A 17,072-nucleotide genomic window follows, 5' to 3' on the forward strand; every position below is an offset into this window, starting at 1 on the left:
CGTGTATGTGTGTGTGTGTGTGTGTGTGTGTGTGTACATACATGCATGGCTGAATGGGGGCTGCTATACGTGTTGCCAGGCGACAGTGACATAGGTAGATTGTTTTCATTGTGTGGGCACATACTGTACAGAATGCTCATAACAAACCTGATTTGACTCAACCAAACTCGGCATATAAGCTTACAGCACCCTGAGGATTCCTGGTGCTGAGCGGTTGAGCCATCAGAGGTGTTTTTTAGCGGAATAAGACCTACTTCCTGGTGGACAGGAAATTCAACTTCCTGTCTTGATTAATGAGGGGATGTCGGATCACATAAGGGCACTGGAGGGCCTCCCTCGCACAGAGAACCCGCATTTCACCTCCCATGTCTTAACGCTATTTTCTACTTTTCGCTATTCATCATTCCTACTCGGGGAATACTAAAAATGTTTTTTCCGACTAAACTCTCCCGGAATAGGGAAGATAAAGTTTTAATGGCTGCATTTCCAACTCCAGTAAATAGAACGCTTGTTTGTTTCCCCTTCCCCCGTGAGTGTATTCTGTGTTAGTCTAGCTGCAGGGTCAGAGGAGCCAGTAAAACTGGTGTTTCTCAACCTCCTGTCACCGATCAGGAGTGGTTTCGGGAGGGGGGAATGTAAACAATGAACAGAGCTCTGACTTCCTGCGAGCCTGAGGAATGCGGCGAGTGGCGGATGTGCTCTGCAGTCACTCACTAATGGGACGTTGGACTTGTTAGGAACCAGGGATCGTCAAACACAGGGGAGTTCACAATTTGGCATGCAGCTTTGCCATGCATCTCACTGATGAAACGTGAAGAGAGAGAGAGAGAGAGAGGGGGGGGGGCGTAGGAAGTGAGCGGGGGTGGGGTGGCGGGTTGGAGAGGGGGGGGGGGGAGGTTGGCTTTTTAAGATTTCATGTTCTCCTCCAGCCCCCACAGTTTGCACAGAGAAAGGTTGCGGTTGCCAAGGTGACTTGCCGGAGAAAGGGGAGGTATCTGGCTGTGTTTTTTTGCCTGTTCTGGTGCAGCAGAGAGAGAAGCCAGAGGGAGATAAGATGATTTGACTCCCTCCTCCACAGAACAAAAGCCGTACGCATTGATATACTGGCTTGAATACCTCAGGACACTTTAGCTGCTTTATTCGCCCTAAAACGGCCTAAATATGCGAAGCATGCAGTAATGAGGGAGGAACCTGCTACGCTGTGTTGGAATGAGTTAGATAGACTTTCCCCTCTTAAGTGTGTAGACGACTCCAACCAGATTAGTCAGGGAAGCAAAAATAGTGAAAACAGAGACACCGCTTTACAGTCAAGAGGAAAAAACTCTTATGTTTATTAGCCATGAATTTCACATTGTGAAAAAAATCACATGTACAAAATAATGCCATTAAAAATTTGAAATAAAAAATAGAACTTTTACATGACCAAAAAACAAAACCAAAAAAACACGAAATCGATGCACGTTGACAGTGTTTCCTGTCCTGAATTTACATTATTATGTGAAGCAGATCCGATCCGGACCGCGCTCCAGTGTGAGCCAGCTGGATCCTGGAGGAAACTCGAAGAAGGGCATAAGAGTAGCAATGGGAAATGCCAATCGGCAATTAGGTGCAAATTGAAGGGGGGCATTCATTACTCGCTGTTGCCACGGCGACGGCGTGTTCTGCGAGGAAGAAACCCTCTTATCTGATTGGTGGGGCCAGAGGTTCACTGTTCTGTGAACGGCGCTTTCAGGTCGACATCACAGGGCCATAGAAGTCCTGAAATTGCTCTTTGCTTTGTAAGGTTGGACAATTGAACAGGTATATTGAGGGTTTTTAAGGATCTGCGATTCATGATTCCATAAAGAAGGAGAAATTCAAAATATATTCCACCAAAATTATAGCTCTTACATGGAAACTCATTCAATTCATGTTCAGTTGTAAAATGTCAATGCTCTGGTCACCTAGACAGACATATAGACAAAACATTGATGAGAGGTACCAAGTATTTAAGACATTCTCTCTCTCTTTTTTTTGGTCTTTAGTAACTTGCAATGAGTGGAACTTGCATTTTTTCTGTGTGTGTGTGTGTGTGTGTGTGGGTGCATCAGTGACACTATGGTGAAAAGCACTGCGGTGTCTGCCCTTATCAATGCACAGCTTACTGGATTCAACTCATCATCTTTCTCAACCTAATGGTGAAGAGGACTAAGAAGACTTAGGGGGCGGGTGCAGGGTGACACCCTAAGGAGCCAGCCAACCACATGTGACCGACTCTTCCAGCTGTCCCGAGGAGGACAGCTGCACAGACGGTCACATTCTTTAGCAGCTGGGGCTATGACTCTGTGTACTTTAATGCTGATGGCCCTGATAGTTAGTGGATCAGGGCTGCACGCCTCAGCCACTCTGCACGGGTCGAGTACACGCATTCCTGCAGCCTGCTTACGTAAGGTTCCTAACATGCTTTGTTGTTATAGTTTAGACTGGGCCTAACTGGATGATTTAAGGCAGCTTTGCACCCTGGTTTGGGAGTTTAATTAGGCGAGTATTTCTTTACCCCATTCAGTCTTCTTATTCGGGGCAGCGACCCCTCTCTGGCCTAACTGCTTGCAGTGCACCATGGGTAATCTGAAGCATTCCTCCTCACCCATCCACACTCTGACCTCACCTCAAAACCTCACAGACCACATGACCCAGGAGATTCTAATAAAAAACAAAACACGTTCCTCTCGGGAAAGACTGAAGTGTGCAAAATGCAGCCCGACTGAAATCCAATACGACACAACACCTGGCCATGCATGAGACACCCCAAAACAGACATTCACTTATATGAATGCAGGCAGAGAAACAATAAATACGAGTAAACATATGAACAGAAACAAAGTAACCATCGTACGAGTAAACATATGAACAGAAACAAAGTAACCATCGTCATATAAATTAAGACTAAGGAAAGTACATTGCAGCAAAGTTGATAAAAAAGAGGAATTCTCAGTTCAGGTTAAGGTGACACGATTTCTATGAGCACAGAGAGGTTCATGCCAATTATACTGAGTGATTACGCACACGCATGCTTTTAAAAAGGCAAGCCTCAGCAAAGAGAGAGCTGCTGCTTTCACCGGAATAACAGAAGCACAGCCGGTCTTTTACAGCGTTTAGCGCACAGCTGAGCGCGACGACGACGACGACGGTGTCCTTTCTGAAGCATCGGAATCCAAAGTGTCAACGCCGCCCACGTGTGCAGCGGCTAAGCTAACGGGGCGCTAGGCTAATGCGTAGCCTGCCGCAAAACACCAAGCACGTAAAGGCGTGACCCCTGGAGCACCCCCCCCCCCCCTTCCCGTACCCCTAGGGTAAGAGGATAGCCCCACAGGTCAAACAGAGGAGGATAGCGAGGGGAGAGTTGCTCCTTCATTACGCCATTTATAGATAAGCTGTATTCAGACAAAACAGAGCTGGCCTCTTGCTTCTTAGCACACTGATCATTGCATTCTCCCTCACTCAATCTAAAGAGTATTATCCTTCATGCTATACATCACAATCTCTGTGAAGAGGGTCGTTTCTCTTTTCTTTCTCATCATGGTGAAAAGCATCGGCGTCAGTCATGATTCAACGGGGGGAAGATGCGTGGTGTGTGTGGAACGGCCGATCTGTCTGCGGTACTTACATTTACATGGCCGCCTGAAAAGCACAAGCTTGATAATGCCAAATCGTACACTGGTTTGGAGCTCGTACCTCGCTCACACGACAAGCAGCAGTTTGTTTTGGTTCGTTTTTGCATGAGCGTCTTTGTCCCGGGCGTCCGTCCGTCCGTCCGTCCCACAAAACGAGAGGTGACATCATTCTAGTCAAAGCGTCCGTTTCAGGAAGGAGCTCGCCGTACGTTTCGGATGCAACATCAACATGAATGCAGGTGTCCTGTACATCATTGTTCAGCGTCTCTTTTCCGAGGAAGAAGATGCGTTCTTCTTCACAGTCGGAATCCAGTGGATGATGCAAAACAGGGAAATCTGAGGAGGAGAAGAGAGCAACTTCTTAGACGAGCAAATACGACGTACGTGCGCGCCTGAAAGCAAATAACACACAGCGGGTTTAGAGTTTAGACTCCCCCCCCCCCCCCCCCCAAAACTCGTTCATTATTCTAAAGTACAAAAGCAGCCAAAAAAGAGACAATAAAACACATCTGGAAAATCAAAGGTTAAGACACAGAACTCCTCCATAGCCTCCTGATCTATTTACACGACCCGTGGTTTCCCTTTCCCCCAGAAACACAGAGCCGTCCATGTTGTCTCCACCTGTTCTCCTGTGCCAAAAGGTATCTCCCATTAGACTAATGGATTTTGTAATCGTTCTCCACTTACTCTATTTCCTCAACACAGTTTGGCCTTTGTACAGCTTTTTATCTGCCCCACAGCCTGCTTCATTTTTCACATCCGACTGCTTTTGACTCCGGCAAGGAATTTCATTCTGACCTTTCCATTTTTTAAGCTTTTACTCCATCTCTACTTATCTTTACACCGCAGATGTTGACAGGCTTGGCAGCCAACTGGAGGTGTAATGTGAATGTAATATCCATTTGAGACACATCCTGGCTGGCCAGCTCTCCCACTCCCTATATGGCCCCAGTGGGGGGAGGTGGGCTTTCTGTTATGGCTGGAGGACATATACGCCACCATGATGATGAGTGTGAAGCACCAACCCCCAAAGATGGCTCTCCAGCACATAGTGGACTCAGCCTGTGTGGAGAGCAGTTAGCCTTCTGGCTTGGAAGAAAAACCTCTTGTTACTGACAACGATATGCCTTGAGGTTGCAGTGATCATTTCTCACAAATTAATCAAAATCCAGAAAACTAACTACGCTTTGGATTAAAAATGGACAATATTGGATTTTTTCTTTATTGCTGATTTCCATTTAAACAAAACTGTAAGATTTATCCTAAATAAACTGACCTGGCTGACGTAAGCGTTATTTTATCAGCCTGTCATATCGGCAGAAATGCTCGTTTCGGGCCGATGATATTTCATTTTAAATTAAAACATTTATCGGCCGATACCGATGGCGTGCCAATATCATCGATAGCACCCCTACTTTGGATTACAGTTTGGATCATTCCAGCATTAGGCTACTGTGAATCATTAAATACAGTTATATGGCTGTCATTAATTTATTAGCCAATCAAACCCAATGAAAAAGTGATCTGAACATTGGAATAAATGGGTATTGAGAAGCAGACTTCTCCACCACACATTGCACAAAGAGATCAAACGTGTCCGTATTGCACACATATTATAATATGCTTATCTCTCATTCTCCTGCAAAGCATTTAGCTCAACTGACACATTGCTGCCAGGTGCCTGGATGAAATGTAGGCATCAGCCTTTTTACACGCTGCTCCGTGCAGCGCGCGCTTGTTATGTGACTTGTTAGAAGAGACGTGTGACACGAAGAGGAGGGTTTTTTAGGCTCGTTCTAAAATTAGAACGAGAAAACGGGAGAGAGAAGAACCCCCCCCCCCCCCCACCCCCCTCTCTCACTAGTAGTACGTCTCCCTCTGTGAGGTGTGTGTAACAGAGTGTATACCTCCTACCCCTTTTATGCCTAAACAGCCTTTCCTTTCCGTTCCCCCGCACTCCTTCTTGTCACCGTGTTCTGCGACGGCGCTGTCAGTTAGCATGACAGGCAGGCGCGCACAACACACACACTCTTGTCTTAAATGAGTGTGAGGATGACAGACTGCACTGAGACGTGTTGCCTGGGCTTAGAGATAGTTCAAGCCCTCACTCACTCCCAGGCTCTCTCTCTCTCACGGAGGAGAAAGTCAAAAAGTCTTTCATCCTGGAGGAGCGGAGGAGCATCCGAATGAGCCGCTCATCCCGGCTCGGGATGTAACGGTGTAGCGTTTTTAAGGAACGCCCTGCGCGATATCGAGCAACCGCGGTTAGCGCCGTAAGCTTTCCCCGCAATATACGCCACTTCGTATTGGAGGACCCTGGTGTGAACGTTCTCACATTAGTTTCAGTTTCAGCTCAATAAATCGATATTTACGGTACTCATATTTTTCTTCAGAGAAAACTTGGTCTTTTCATGATTTTGAATGGGTCATAGTACATTTAATTAAAGGGGGGGGGGGTAATACTGTGATATTTTGGTACATACCATACTGTACTGTGACATTTCATATATCATTACATCCCTATCCCACATGTGCAGTGTTGGACAGCCGGCCACTCATTCTTCTCCCTCTCTCTCTCAGGCAGCCATTTCAACAAACTCAGATAAACGAAAAGGACTGCCTGCATTGGTATGTGTGTGGGGGGGGTTTAAGGTTAGTGTGTGTGCACGCGCGAGTGTTTGCATGCGTGTGTGTGTCTGTCTGTCAGTGCGTGCGACCCCACAGCCTGCAGTGTGCAGAATGATCAGGTTTTTCGACTGACTACCCCCATGCTCCACATACGTCTGGCCTGTTTATCATCAGAGGAGGAGAGCAGGGTTAGACTGAGGCCAAGCTGGGGGAGAGACTGCACAGACTTAAGAAGACTATTTTCACTTCCACGACAGCAGGATGATATGCGTGTATATATATATATGTGTGTGTGTGTGGGGAGTGTGGATGCTCTACTATGACCCTACAACTCTGGCTCTTTGCCATCTCTTCCCCCGGACTGTAGCTGGTGATCAATGGTCTCCTCCCACACAGCATGGTGTTGCTGGCTGTGTCCCTCCCTCTCTCACCCAGTGCAGGACGGACCATCACCTCCATCAAAGGGAGGGGCGATCGACAGTAGATTAGCCTGACTGGGATGCTGGTAGCCTGCCGGTGTGTGCTTGTCTAATTGGCCAACTCCTTTTCCCTGTTAGAAAGATTCCCCCCACAGGAACAATAAAGCTATTCTCTTCTGTTTCAATTACCCTCGCTGTCCTCTGGCCCCACCCCACAGCCTCGTAACTCACTTAACCAACACTCACGATCCCCCATCAACTTCCCTACAGGGGTCCAGCCTCCCTCTCCTCTCTCCCCCCTGAGAAAACCCCTGCCATATTGTCGGTATCTGCCCTATTTATATACAGCAGATATATATCATTATAGATATCATTATATTATATATATATATTATATAGATATATATCACTCTGAGAACCAGACATCCAAAGAGAGCCAACAAACACGTAAACAAATAATAATATATATGAATGTATAAATAAATAAATAAAAACATCAATAAAACAGATATATAGATATACCACCCACACACACACACACACACACACACACACACACACACACACACACACACACACACACACACACACACACACACACACAGACAGACAGATAGATAGATAGATGTTATACTAAAATGAATATAACACTAAAATTACGTTTCACTAGCTGTGCATTCAATTCAATGACGCTCTTACTCTCGCCCAATAATAGTGCTTTGTCTGTCTCACTGTAACATGCATACAACATGACACATTCCCTTTTATCCCCCAGAGACCTTACCTCATGGAAAAGGGGTGGGCGGCGGAGGGGGGGGGGGGGGGGGGGGGCAGCGGGGGGGCTCAGGCGGGGAGATGCTTCCAGGTGCTGACGAAGGCGGTGGGAATGAGGGAGTAGGGCACAGTGGTGATGCTGTTCCAAGCGTCCAGCGTGGGGTCGTAGCAGTCCAGAGTCTTACAGCGCTGCGTGCCAAAGTACCCGCCCACCACGTACAGCTTGTTCCCCGAGGCCACCGCCTGGCAGCTCATGCGCTTGGCCGTGACGTCGCCCACCTTAGTCCACTGGTAGGTCTCGCTGCTGAACTTGTACGCCGAGCACGCCGAGAACTCGCTGTCGCCGCCCATCACGAAGATCTGATTGCCCAGCACGGCGGCGGCCGTGTAGCGCCAGGGCTGCGGGCAGGACGCGGGCACCGTCCAGCGGTTCTCCTGCGGGTCGTAGCGCTGCACCTTGGGCAGCTTGTCGTGCGTGACGCTGGTCCCGCCGAAGGCAAAGAGCTTGAGCTTGACGCTGACCACGGCCGCGTTGCTCACGCCCTCTCTCAGAGGGGCCACCATGGTCCACTTGTTGGCCACCGGGTCAAACTGCTCCACCTGCTTGAGCGACACGGAGGGAGAGGCCGGGAGGCAGCCGGTGGCGGCCGTGTGACCTCCCACCACGTACAGGCAGTGCTTCAGCTCGGCAGAGCCGTGACCGAACCTGGCGATGAGCATGGGCGCCGCCTTGGACCACTCCTCGTGGACGGTGTCGTAGACCCACACGTCTTTGGACACGCCGTTCTCCGAGCCCCTCCCGCCGGTGATGTAGACTTTGCAGCCGATGGCGCAGGCGCTGAACTCCTTCCTGGGGCTGGGGATGTCCGCCTTGGGGATGATCTCTTTGGCCTTCTGGTCCACCAGGTACAGCTTGTCACACATGAAGGTCTGCCCGCCCAGCAGAAAGAGGGCGTGGCTGGTTTTCCTCGGTCGAGCACAGGGGCTGTTCACCACGCCGTCGTTCTGCAAGATCTTCAGCTTGCAGCGGATGGCTTCGTCGACCAGCTCCTTGCTCTTGGCCTGGGCGTTGATCAGCTCTTCTGTGGAGACGTTCTCCATGAGGAATATGGCGGGCAGCAGGGCCAGCCGGACCGTTCTCAGCAGCTCGGGCAGTTGGCAGTGCCTCCTTTCCAGGTCGTAGTTGACCCAGTTGAGGGCAGCTTCATAAACCAGTCTCTCGTCTTCCGTCTCCAGCTCCTCGTGGGACAGCAGCTGCACCACCATGTCTTTGGGCAGTTGGAGGAAGTCCTCCGTCTTGCAAATAGCCGGAAAGTTGCTGAGGCACATTCCCCAGGAGAGCTCCGACAGCTTGGTACACTGGTGGGCGTCGGACAGCAACAGCATGCCGAGGCAGTTGGACGGGTGGAGGTTCCTCTCTAGGAACTCGGCGCAGGCGTCCCGGATGTCCTGGAACTCCAGCATGTCCCCGGCCTCCAGGAGCGACTCTGCGTTCTCCTCGTTGATGACCACGCGCGAAGAGTACGCGTAGTCCAGCAGTAGCTCTAAGACCTCAGGGTGGATGGAGTCGCGGAAGTCCACCTCGCTGGCCTGGCTCTCCCTGAGGCCGCCGCTGAACATGGCCTCAAAGTAGCGGCTGCAGGCGGCCAGCACAGCACGATGGCAGGGGAAGGAGCGGCTGCCGGCGTGGAGCAGGACGTCGGTGAAAAGTCTCTGTTGCCGCAGCGAGTTGAGGTGCATGAGGACGCTGTCGGCGTAAGACGACTTGTGGAACAGGTAGATGTTCATCGAGCCAGTGCTGGCTCGCGATTTCCGGTTCTCATGGACGCACACGGACATTTTCATTGAATCCTGAAAAAGAACAGACAAGGAGAATCTCTCTTAGCTCTATATTCCATAGTTAGTATAAGAAATAATATCAGTTTGACAGTTCGACAATGTTTTTGCTGACCATTCTTACTCCTGAGAAATGTTTGTTGCAGCTTTTAAATGACGATAGGAGTTACAGTGTAGGATGTATTCTACTGGTTACTCAAGACTTCAAGAATATCAACAAATCATTGAGTAATTTTTGTAGTGAAGGATACCATCTTCCCCTCATAAAAGCTTCGCTTTTTAGAACATTTTGACTCTTGGTGTATAATATGTTTACTGTTCTAACTGGATGTGCTGCTATTCGATACATTTACATTTGTAGGGACAGTAATACAACTAGAACACTGCTGCATCTCAATGGTACAATATCAAGGTAAATAATCAACCTTAAATGTAGGAAACAGCCCCATTTATTTACCCCTCAGGGTCAACTCTTAACACTTTCTGCAATCAATAATGGTATACCTAGCCAGTTAGACAAAAGGGGGGGAAGAGAAGAAAGATCCAGACGAGGTCTGCGAGTCGAAGAACAATTTGAAATTCTCTTGAAGTTGTGAGAGGAGCTGAGAGACTTGCACCATATTAATGATTTTCTTTCTTTCCGTTAAGTGGATGGAAGCTTTCAAGGATATGATGAGAGAGCTCGCTGCTGTCAAGAGAGAGATTAGGCAGAGAGATGAGACCATTAGCGTAACAAGCGTATTAAAAGACATCTTCCATCTTAACAGAACCTCCTTCTCCACTCACTGAAGATCCAGATTCCTCCAGTCTCTTAAGTTCCCACCGCTAATGCCGCCGATCCTTCAAGGCCTCTTTTCTGCCACTGATAAGCCCTGGTCCTCCCCCCCCCCCCCCCCTTTGCACCGCTCTCCACAAACACACTGAATGATGAGCATTTGTTCGGAGAGGGCACTGAACTTCCCAAGAGGTAGAGAGATATTTAGAGGGAGAGTCATAACAACATAAGACTGGAAGCTGTGAAGGTCAAGAAGATAACAAATTGTTTTCTCACAGAGAGAGCAGGTTTCCCCACTTCCAACCCTGGGAGGAACTGAACCCCCACTGGGACGCCGCCACAACTTGCGGTGCAAAAAAACACACCAGCTCCGAATGCGCCGTCGAGCGGAAAATTCAGCTCGAGCAGGAGCCTGGCCGTTCACACCACCAGACGGTCTTTCCTTTGCTCTGCGCCGATCACAACTTGTACCGACTTCCTGCCTGGTTTAACACAAACCAGAAAAATAGACCAGATGCCGAAACCGTCCAGTCGGAACGGTCTAATCCAGGGATACTCAACTTGCTTTGCCCGGGGGCCACTTTCGTGAAATGATAGAAGGCCAGGGGCCAGTTAATATAAACAAACAATAATCATTTTTCTGTAGCGGATTGTAGGTTTTTGGGGTGTCAGCCGGAGTTTAGTCTGACAATGTTGTGTACACCGGATAGTTAGTTAGGTTAAGTTAGTTAGGTTAACATACATAAGTGCCTGGGTAGCGAGCAGACGGCAGTATTTGACAATTTAGCCGCTAAATCATAGATTATTGAAAGATATTCCATATTCCAGAGTGAAATGCTATAACAGAAGTGGAGTATTGGCCAGAATGACATGAACATTTGGACACTTATTCAACGGGTATCTTGCATGTTGCGTTCAGGTGCTCTGTAAAAAAAAAAAAAAATGGGGGAATTCCATCGCGGGCCACATGCGGCCCGCGGGCGCCCCCTGTGTGGGCCGCAAGTTGAGTATCACTGGTCTAATCTGTTAACAAGAGCGCTGAAAGGAAGCTGGCTGCAACTTCCTGGCGCTTCACACGGCTATTCGCTGTGCTGCAGCGTCTGGTGTGTTTGCATGGTGACAACAACAACAAGTCAGGGTCCCTCTGCAGAGCTCCCTAACAAAAGAGAGGTGAAAGAGAGAGCACGGCCCTTTTTAAAGCCCTGAGAAATGCACAGAACGTCCTCCATTCTCCCTCCACAGAGCCACAGCTCCCCTCGTCCTCCTCTTCAGAGATGCTCTCTCCTCCCACATTCCTCCAGCCATTTCCTAGAGATGGCCGTTGCACTCGCTGTGTCCAGAGACACCGAGAGCCTCCCTGACCTGCAGCCAGAGCTGTCAGCTTCCTCCACCACATTCACACACTTCCTGTATCGCTCCTATTTATTAGGGTTTCAAAGACCCCCGGTGCCAACTCTACTTCCTGCCAAGAACCAGGCAATCACAGCCCATTCAAAGAGGATAACTCCCATTACTTCAACACACTTTTTTCTCCCTACACCCCCCTTTTTGTGGTCTAACATCCACAGCATCACAGACATGAATCAATTCAAATTGCATCTGCTGCTCTAAAAGATCCTTACAATGACTCTCTCTGGCTGAAGGATTAGCAGACCATCAAGCTGCCCCCTGCTAGATTTACTGTGAGATCAAGTGTTGGTTCCAACGAGGCTCCTGAAGGTGGGTGGCAGTGTAACTCAAACCTTTGGCTCAGAGCATTGCTCAATAATACAATCCTGATGGTCTAGATTTAACGTAAAGTCTTCTTTATTTTATCGTGTAAGCGGCGCGTCGTTTATTTGTATTGCTTTAGTCACTTCCTGTACTGTTTCTCCTCTGAAAACATCCAGACCCGCAGGCTCGCTGTGTTTTTGTGCGGCTGTCATTCATGGGAATGACATAAACCCTGAGTGAACATAATGTATTTCAACTATTTGCCATGCATTCCAGCCTAAGCCTCCACCAGTGGAGCCGAAGCTGTGGAGAGCTGAAAGTCGCCGGCTGACAGAGAGACAGCGGGGGAGAGGGAGATAACCTATTGATTCTTATGTGAGCTGCGTAGATGAGAAAATAGTTATGTGACCACTGTTTCAATTGTGTCCATTTGATGTAAAGAAATCATTCATAATTGCCTATATTCATGTTTTCACCATTCTTTCGATCAATTTGCATGTGGAAATGGGGTAGACGGACACCTGGCACGAGACTTTTTTTTTTTTTTTTTGCAGGTTTCATCCAAGTAATGTGTATTTTGAGGAGTACACAGTCACACACAAAATTGAGGAGGAGATTATTACTCTCGTTACTGAATAAAAACGTGTCACTTTCACTGTATCCTGCGGTATTTAGCGCCCGGAGGGAAACACATAGAGCTTCTCATCACCAGTAGCTGATAGGCAGGCATACGCCGTAGTACGCCCACCAGAATCTGCCGTATCCTCATTAGGTGACTGCTGCACACAACAGGCACCCGACACAACATGGCAGCTCGCAGAGAGCCACAAGGTTACGCTACACGTTGTAATCACTGCAACTGGAAGCTGCTCCACCGAGCCCTGTTGCAGGCATACATACAGTCACACAGCAGCACTGCCGCTCAGAGCGCCACCATCGCTTTCTTTTGCACAGCTGGCCCATTTTCACACGTGACAGCGCAGCCCTATGAGAATCAATTACTAAACATCTGTGTTTTCAGTTTGCAGCAGGCCTACGAACACATGAGTGCGTTTACGGTGTATTTCTGCATTAGTTGAATATTGCGGGGGAGGAAGCTGCCCTCCTGTCAGATGGTGCCAGAATAAAATATGCGTTGGGCATGGAGCCTAGATGTTTTGGAGTCGCATTTTTATTACTGTATCTTGTTTGTTTTGCAGTGAAAGCAGCTGTTTGACTGACATTTCTATGATTTGAATGGCCGGCTGACTGAAACAAACAGTCCCCCAAAGCGTTGGAACTCCTACTACAACGGTGACCGCTACAACAATGTCTACGTAAGAACAATGCCGTATCTAAATTAAGCTTTGGATTTTAGAATAAAAAGAAACCAACGTGGCAAAACTTTTTGCACGGTTGAGTGAGTTCACCGATGCAATTAAGAGCAAGTGCAGGAAAGCTGAACAAAAACGGAAGAGCGCGGTAAACCTGATATTTTTCCACTTAGATATAAGCTAATCGTGCCTGGATTACCAACATGCCCTGGGGCCCCAAACATCTTCATGTGTTGATACACATTTGTAATTTAAATGTAAATTTGCCTTCTCATACATTTTGCATAGCTCCTACCTCCCCTATCCTCAATAGTTTTTCATGAAGAACTCTGTATTATGATTTGCCTAGCTATCTGACTGGGTGGTTTCAGAGTTACAAAATGATGGGTTTTTTTTTTAGAATTTTTTTTTTTTTATACGGATGTTCTGTTCTAGTTCTACTTGACCTCAGCATTGTCTTGATCACATCACCACTTTGTTCACTCATTGTGGTCTGATAACCTGTCGCTCTCAGTAGGCAATATGTGGTTAATTTGTTTCTTGGGATTTCACTATGGTTTCTGATTCGAGACGAGAGATGAACTAGAGCAGAGATTCTCAACCGTTTTCATATCAATGACCCTCATTTTGTCTGGATCAGGGCCATGGACTCCCATTTGATGAGATTGTGTGTATTTCTATTGTTAGATAGGATTTTGTCCAGAATTCCATGACTAGGTACAGATAGATAGATAGATAGATAGATAGATAGATAGATAGATAGATAGATAGATAGATAGATAGATAGATAGATAGATAGATATGTAGATAGATAGACAGATATACAGACAGATAGATAGATAGATATACAGACAGATAGATAGATGGATATACAGACAGATAGATAGATAGACAGATATACAGACAGATAGATAGATAGATATACAGACAGATAGATAGATGGATATACAGACAGATAGATAGATATACAGACAGACAGACAGACAGACAGATAGATAGATACAGATATAAAGACAGATAGATAGATAGACAGATATACAGACAGATAGATAGATAGATATACACACAGATAGATAGATATACAGACAGATAGATCGATAGACAGATATACAGACAGACAGATAGATATACAGACAGATAGATAGATAATGTAGATAGATATACAGACAGATAGACAGAGAGATAGATATGTAGATAAAGAGATGAAACTATGATCAAAACAGTCATTCTTCATACATTATCTGAGTTAACTTCTTGTAAGGGAAAATAATACTGAATTTGAACCATTCCTCAGCGTGCTCCCCAGACCCCAGGTTGAGAACCACTGAACTAGAGTATCCATTGTCCTTTTGTCTTCAATTTGATGAGTGCTTAAAGGTTGCGTACTACTGACTTGAGTGGAACTTATTCCTTATTCTCGTTATGAATCTCATTGAGTTATTTGCTGCAATGTTTTACATTATTATTAGTAGTAGTAGTAGTAGTAGTAACAACAGTCATACTACTACTAGTAGTAGTAGTACATAGTAGGTACACTACTCATATACATACAAGTGTCTGATTTCTGTAGAATATGAACCAACCAGCCAACCAACCAACCAACAATGTCATTATGGCCAATAATCTGGACTCATACTGGGAGGTGAACTTGTTCCTGGGTCTCCATCTGATTTCTCAGGCTGTTGTCTGCTCCAGTAGATATTATCTGAGCGCAACATGCGGATGCCTACCGTGTTGGAGGGGCTGGGTGTCTGTGATTGTCATTCTCATGACCCACTCACAGAAAGCAGATGCAGGAGGCAGGGCGCAGACACACATTCATGCCACACTCATAAAACACACATGAAAAGGCACATGTATGCGGCGGCCTCTGGACTGCGTCTGACGACTGGCTGCCTGGAATCTGTTTAAAATCATTGCCAGGTGTTCGCAGTTGACCATGGATACAGGAAGAGGGATGGGAGGGAGAGACTTTGGAAAGTAAACACCCAGCTATATGGGCCGGTCATACACATCTGCTGCTAGGAAACAGAGGAGACTCCAGACAGACAACAGCTACATAGATGAGTGCTTCTCAACGTGGGGTCCGGAGACCACCAGGAGCCCTTGAAGGGAAGGGGGGGGGGGGGTCCAGGGGCTCCCCAGCAAATTGATGAATTGTTAAACTCCAGCATGTTTCCTTCCTTTACAAGTAAACTAGATAATGTAGAAGAATGACTGTTTTGATCATATTTTCCACTTTTTTCATGGAAGTCATTGAATTCTGGCCAAAAATCACATCAATCATTCAATCAAATCAAAATCATAATATTGTCAGATTTGGTTTTGAGGACAAAAATGTGATAAAATAGTAGCTCTAAACGTGGATTAAATTAGGCTATTGGTCCTTTGTTGTGAAAAAGGTCGAGAATCACGGACATAGATGACCAGTCTGTTATTGTGTTGCCATCTGCACGTCTGAACAGTGTTCAAATTGTGTCAATCTAATTGCAATGTAACCGATTCGCGCTCACAGTCTCCCAGCCAGCTGTCAACGTCTCTACGGGCGAGGGTGTTCCAAACCAAAGCCCCGCCACTGGGGATTTGTTGTTGATCAAATTAGCAACAATAACGACACATCATCAGCAAGGATGTAAGGAGGGAGACACCTGATGCCCGCATTAATCCATTTAACCCCCGGTGCGTTTGGGGATGTGCGCGCAGCAGATCATGCGCCGTTGGGGGAAAAAAAGGACAGGCATGCCTTTATTGTGCTGGTAAAATACTGATCGACATGATGATGAATCAGTGAATGGGAGATCTTTCTTAGAAAGCCAGCCTGCATGTGTTTTCTGAAGGAGACATTTGAATAGTCTATTCACAAATGTCACAAATAGACGTTTAATAGTGCTCTTTCTATCAGGAGTTTACTTAATCAGGCACAATAAAATGATCCAATAATAGGTTGTTAGTAGTGCTATTGAATAGCCTAACGTGTGATATTGTCAATTCCATGTCATACATACCTCTTTGGGTGAAAGTAGGAGTTCAATTCTGTCCGCTTTATCCCTCGAACATGCCACTTCTGAAAGAGCCACGATGCAAACCCTGCGCTCGGGAGTGGAACTCCTTGGTTATTATGTCCGAAATGCTAGCGGATACTCGGTCAGGATGAACGCGCGTTTCTTTGGATAACGGCTCCTACACTGGGCTTTCTGGCTTCTACAAAGGCTGGGTGAGATCATTCACGACTCCGGCATGGACGGTGGTTGACCGAGATGTAGCCTAGAGAAATGTCCCTCTCTCTCTCTCTCTCTCTGCCGTGGCTCTAGCTGCTCCTCTCTCTCTCTGCCGGGCCTGTCTGCGCTCCCCGTCTAGTCCTCCCTCGGTCAGATCAATGGGTGTGTTTACAGTGGGAAGGGGAGGACTGCCGCCTCGTGTAGGAAGTGAAGTGGGAGGGGTATGCAGAGCTGCAGAGTGAGTGGTGGAGGAGACAGGCAGGTATGCAAGGGTCCAAACTTCTTGATGGCAAAAGACCCCCCAAATAGACAAGTCCAGACAAGTCTATTGACCACGGAACCCCCCCCCAAGTCTATTGACCATGGAACCCCATCCCACCCACATTTTGTCCCAGACCCCGAAACTGAAGAACAGAAAATAGGCCTAAGCATCCTTGCATAGCCTATGCATCATAGACTGTATAAAACATGTATGCAGGTAGATATTGCTTTATTACAATAGGCTACAGTGCTTATTTTGAATGTCTGGACAGATTTCTGCAGCTCTTCCCTCTGTAGGTTACAACAGGTAATGTGAATAGCTAATTGCATATTGACTTCAAACCTGCATGCAATCTGCAATATGTCTGTATTTTATTTGTTTCATCTAGGATTGTCATTATCCTCTTCAGTAGCCTGCTCTCTGTTTGTCTTCTTAATCTCAGCAGCAATGGTCAATGAATGACCCATTTCAATGTGCATGT

The 17,072-nt window shown here is 47.0% G+C and overlaps 1 protein-coding gene across 1 annotated transcript; it reads right to left on the reverse strand.

Annotated features, from left to right (window-relative positions):
- Positions 1-1,306: 1,306 nt before the first annotated feature.
- Positions 1,307-16,435, reverse strand: enc1 (ectodermal-neural cortex 1). Its single transcript, XM_083642475.1, has 3 exons — positions 16,117-16,435; positions 7,485-9,325; positions 1,307-3,989 (listed from the first exon to the last, which is right to left on the reverse strand). The coding sequence occupies exon 2, from the start codon at positions 9,317-9,319 to the stop codon at positions 7,544-7,546; it is 1,776 nt and encodes a 591-aa protein (XP_083498601.1). The 5' UTR covers positions 9,320-9,325; positions 16,117-16,435; the 3' UTR covers positions 1,307-3,989; positions 7,485-7,543.
- Between the last annotated feature and the right edge of the window lie 637 nt (positions 16,436-17,072).

Source organism: Poromitra crassiceps (genome assembly GCF_964638095.1).
Source record: "Poromitra crassiceps genome assembly, chromosome: 8".
Lineage (NCBI taxonomy): Eukaryota > Metazoa > Chordata > Actinopteri > Beryciformes > Melamphaidae > Poromitra > Poromitra crassiceps.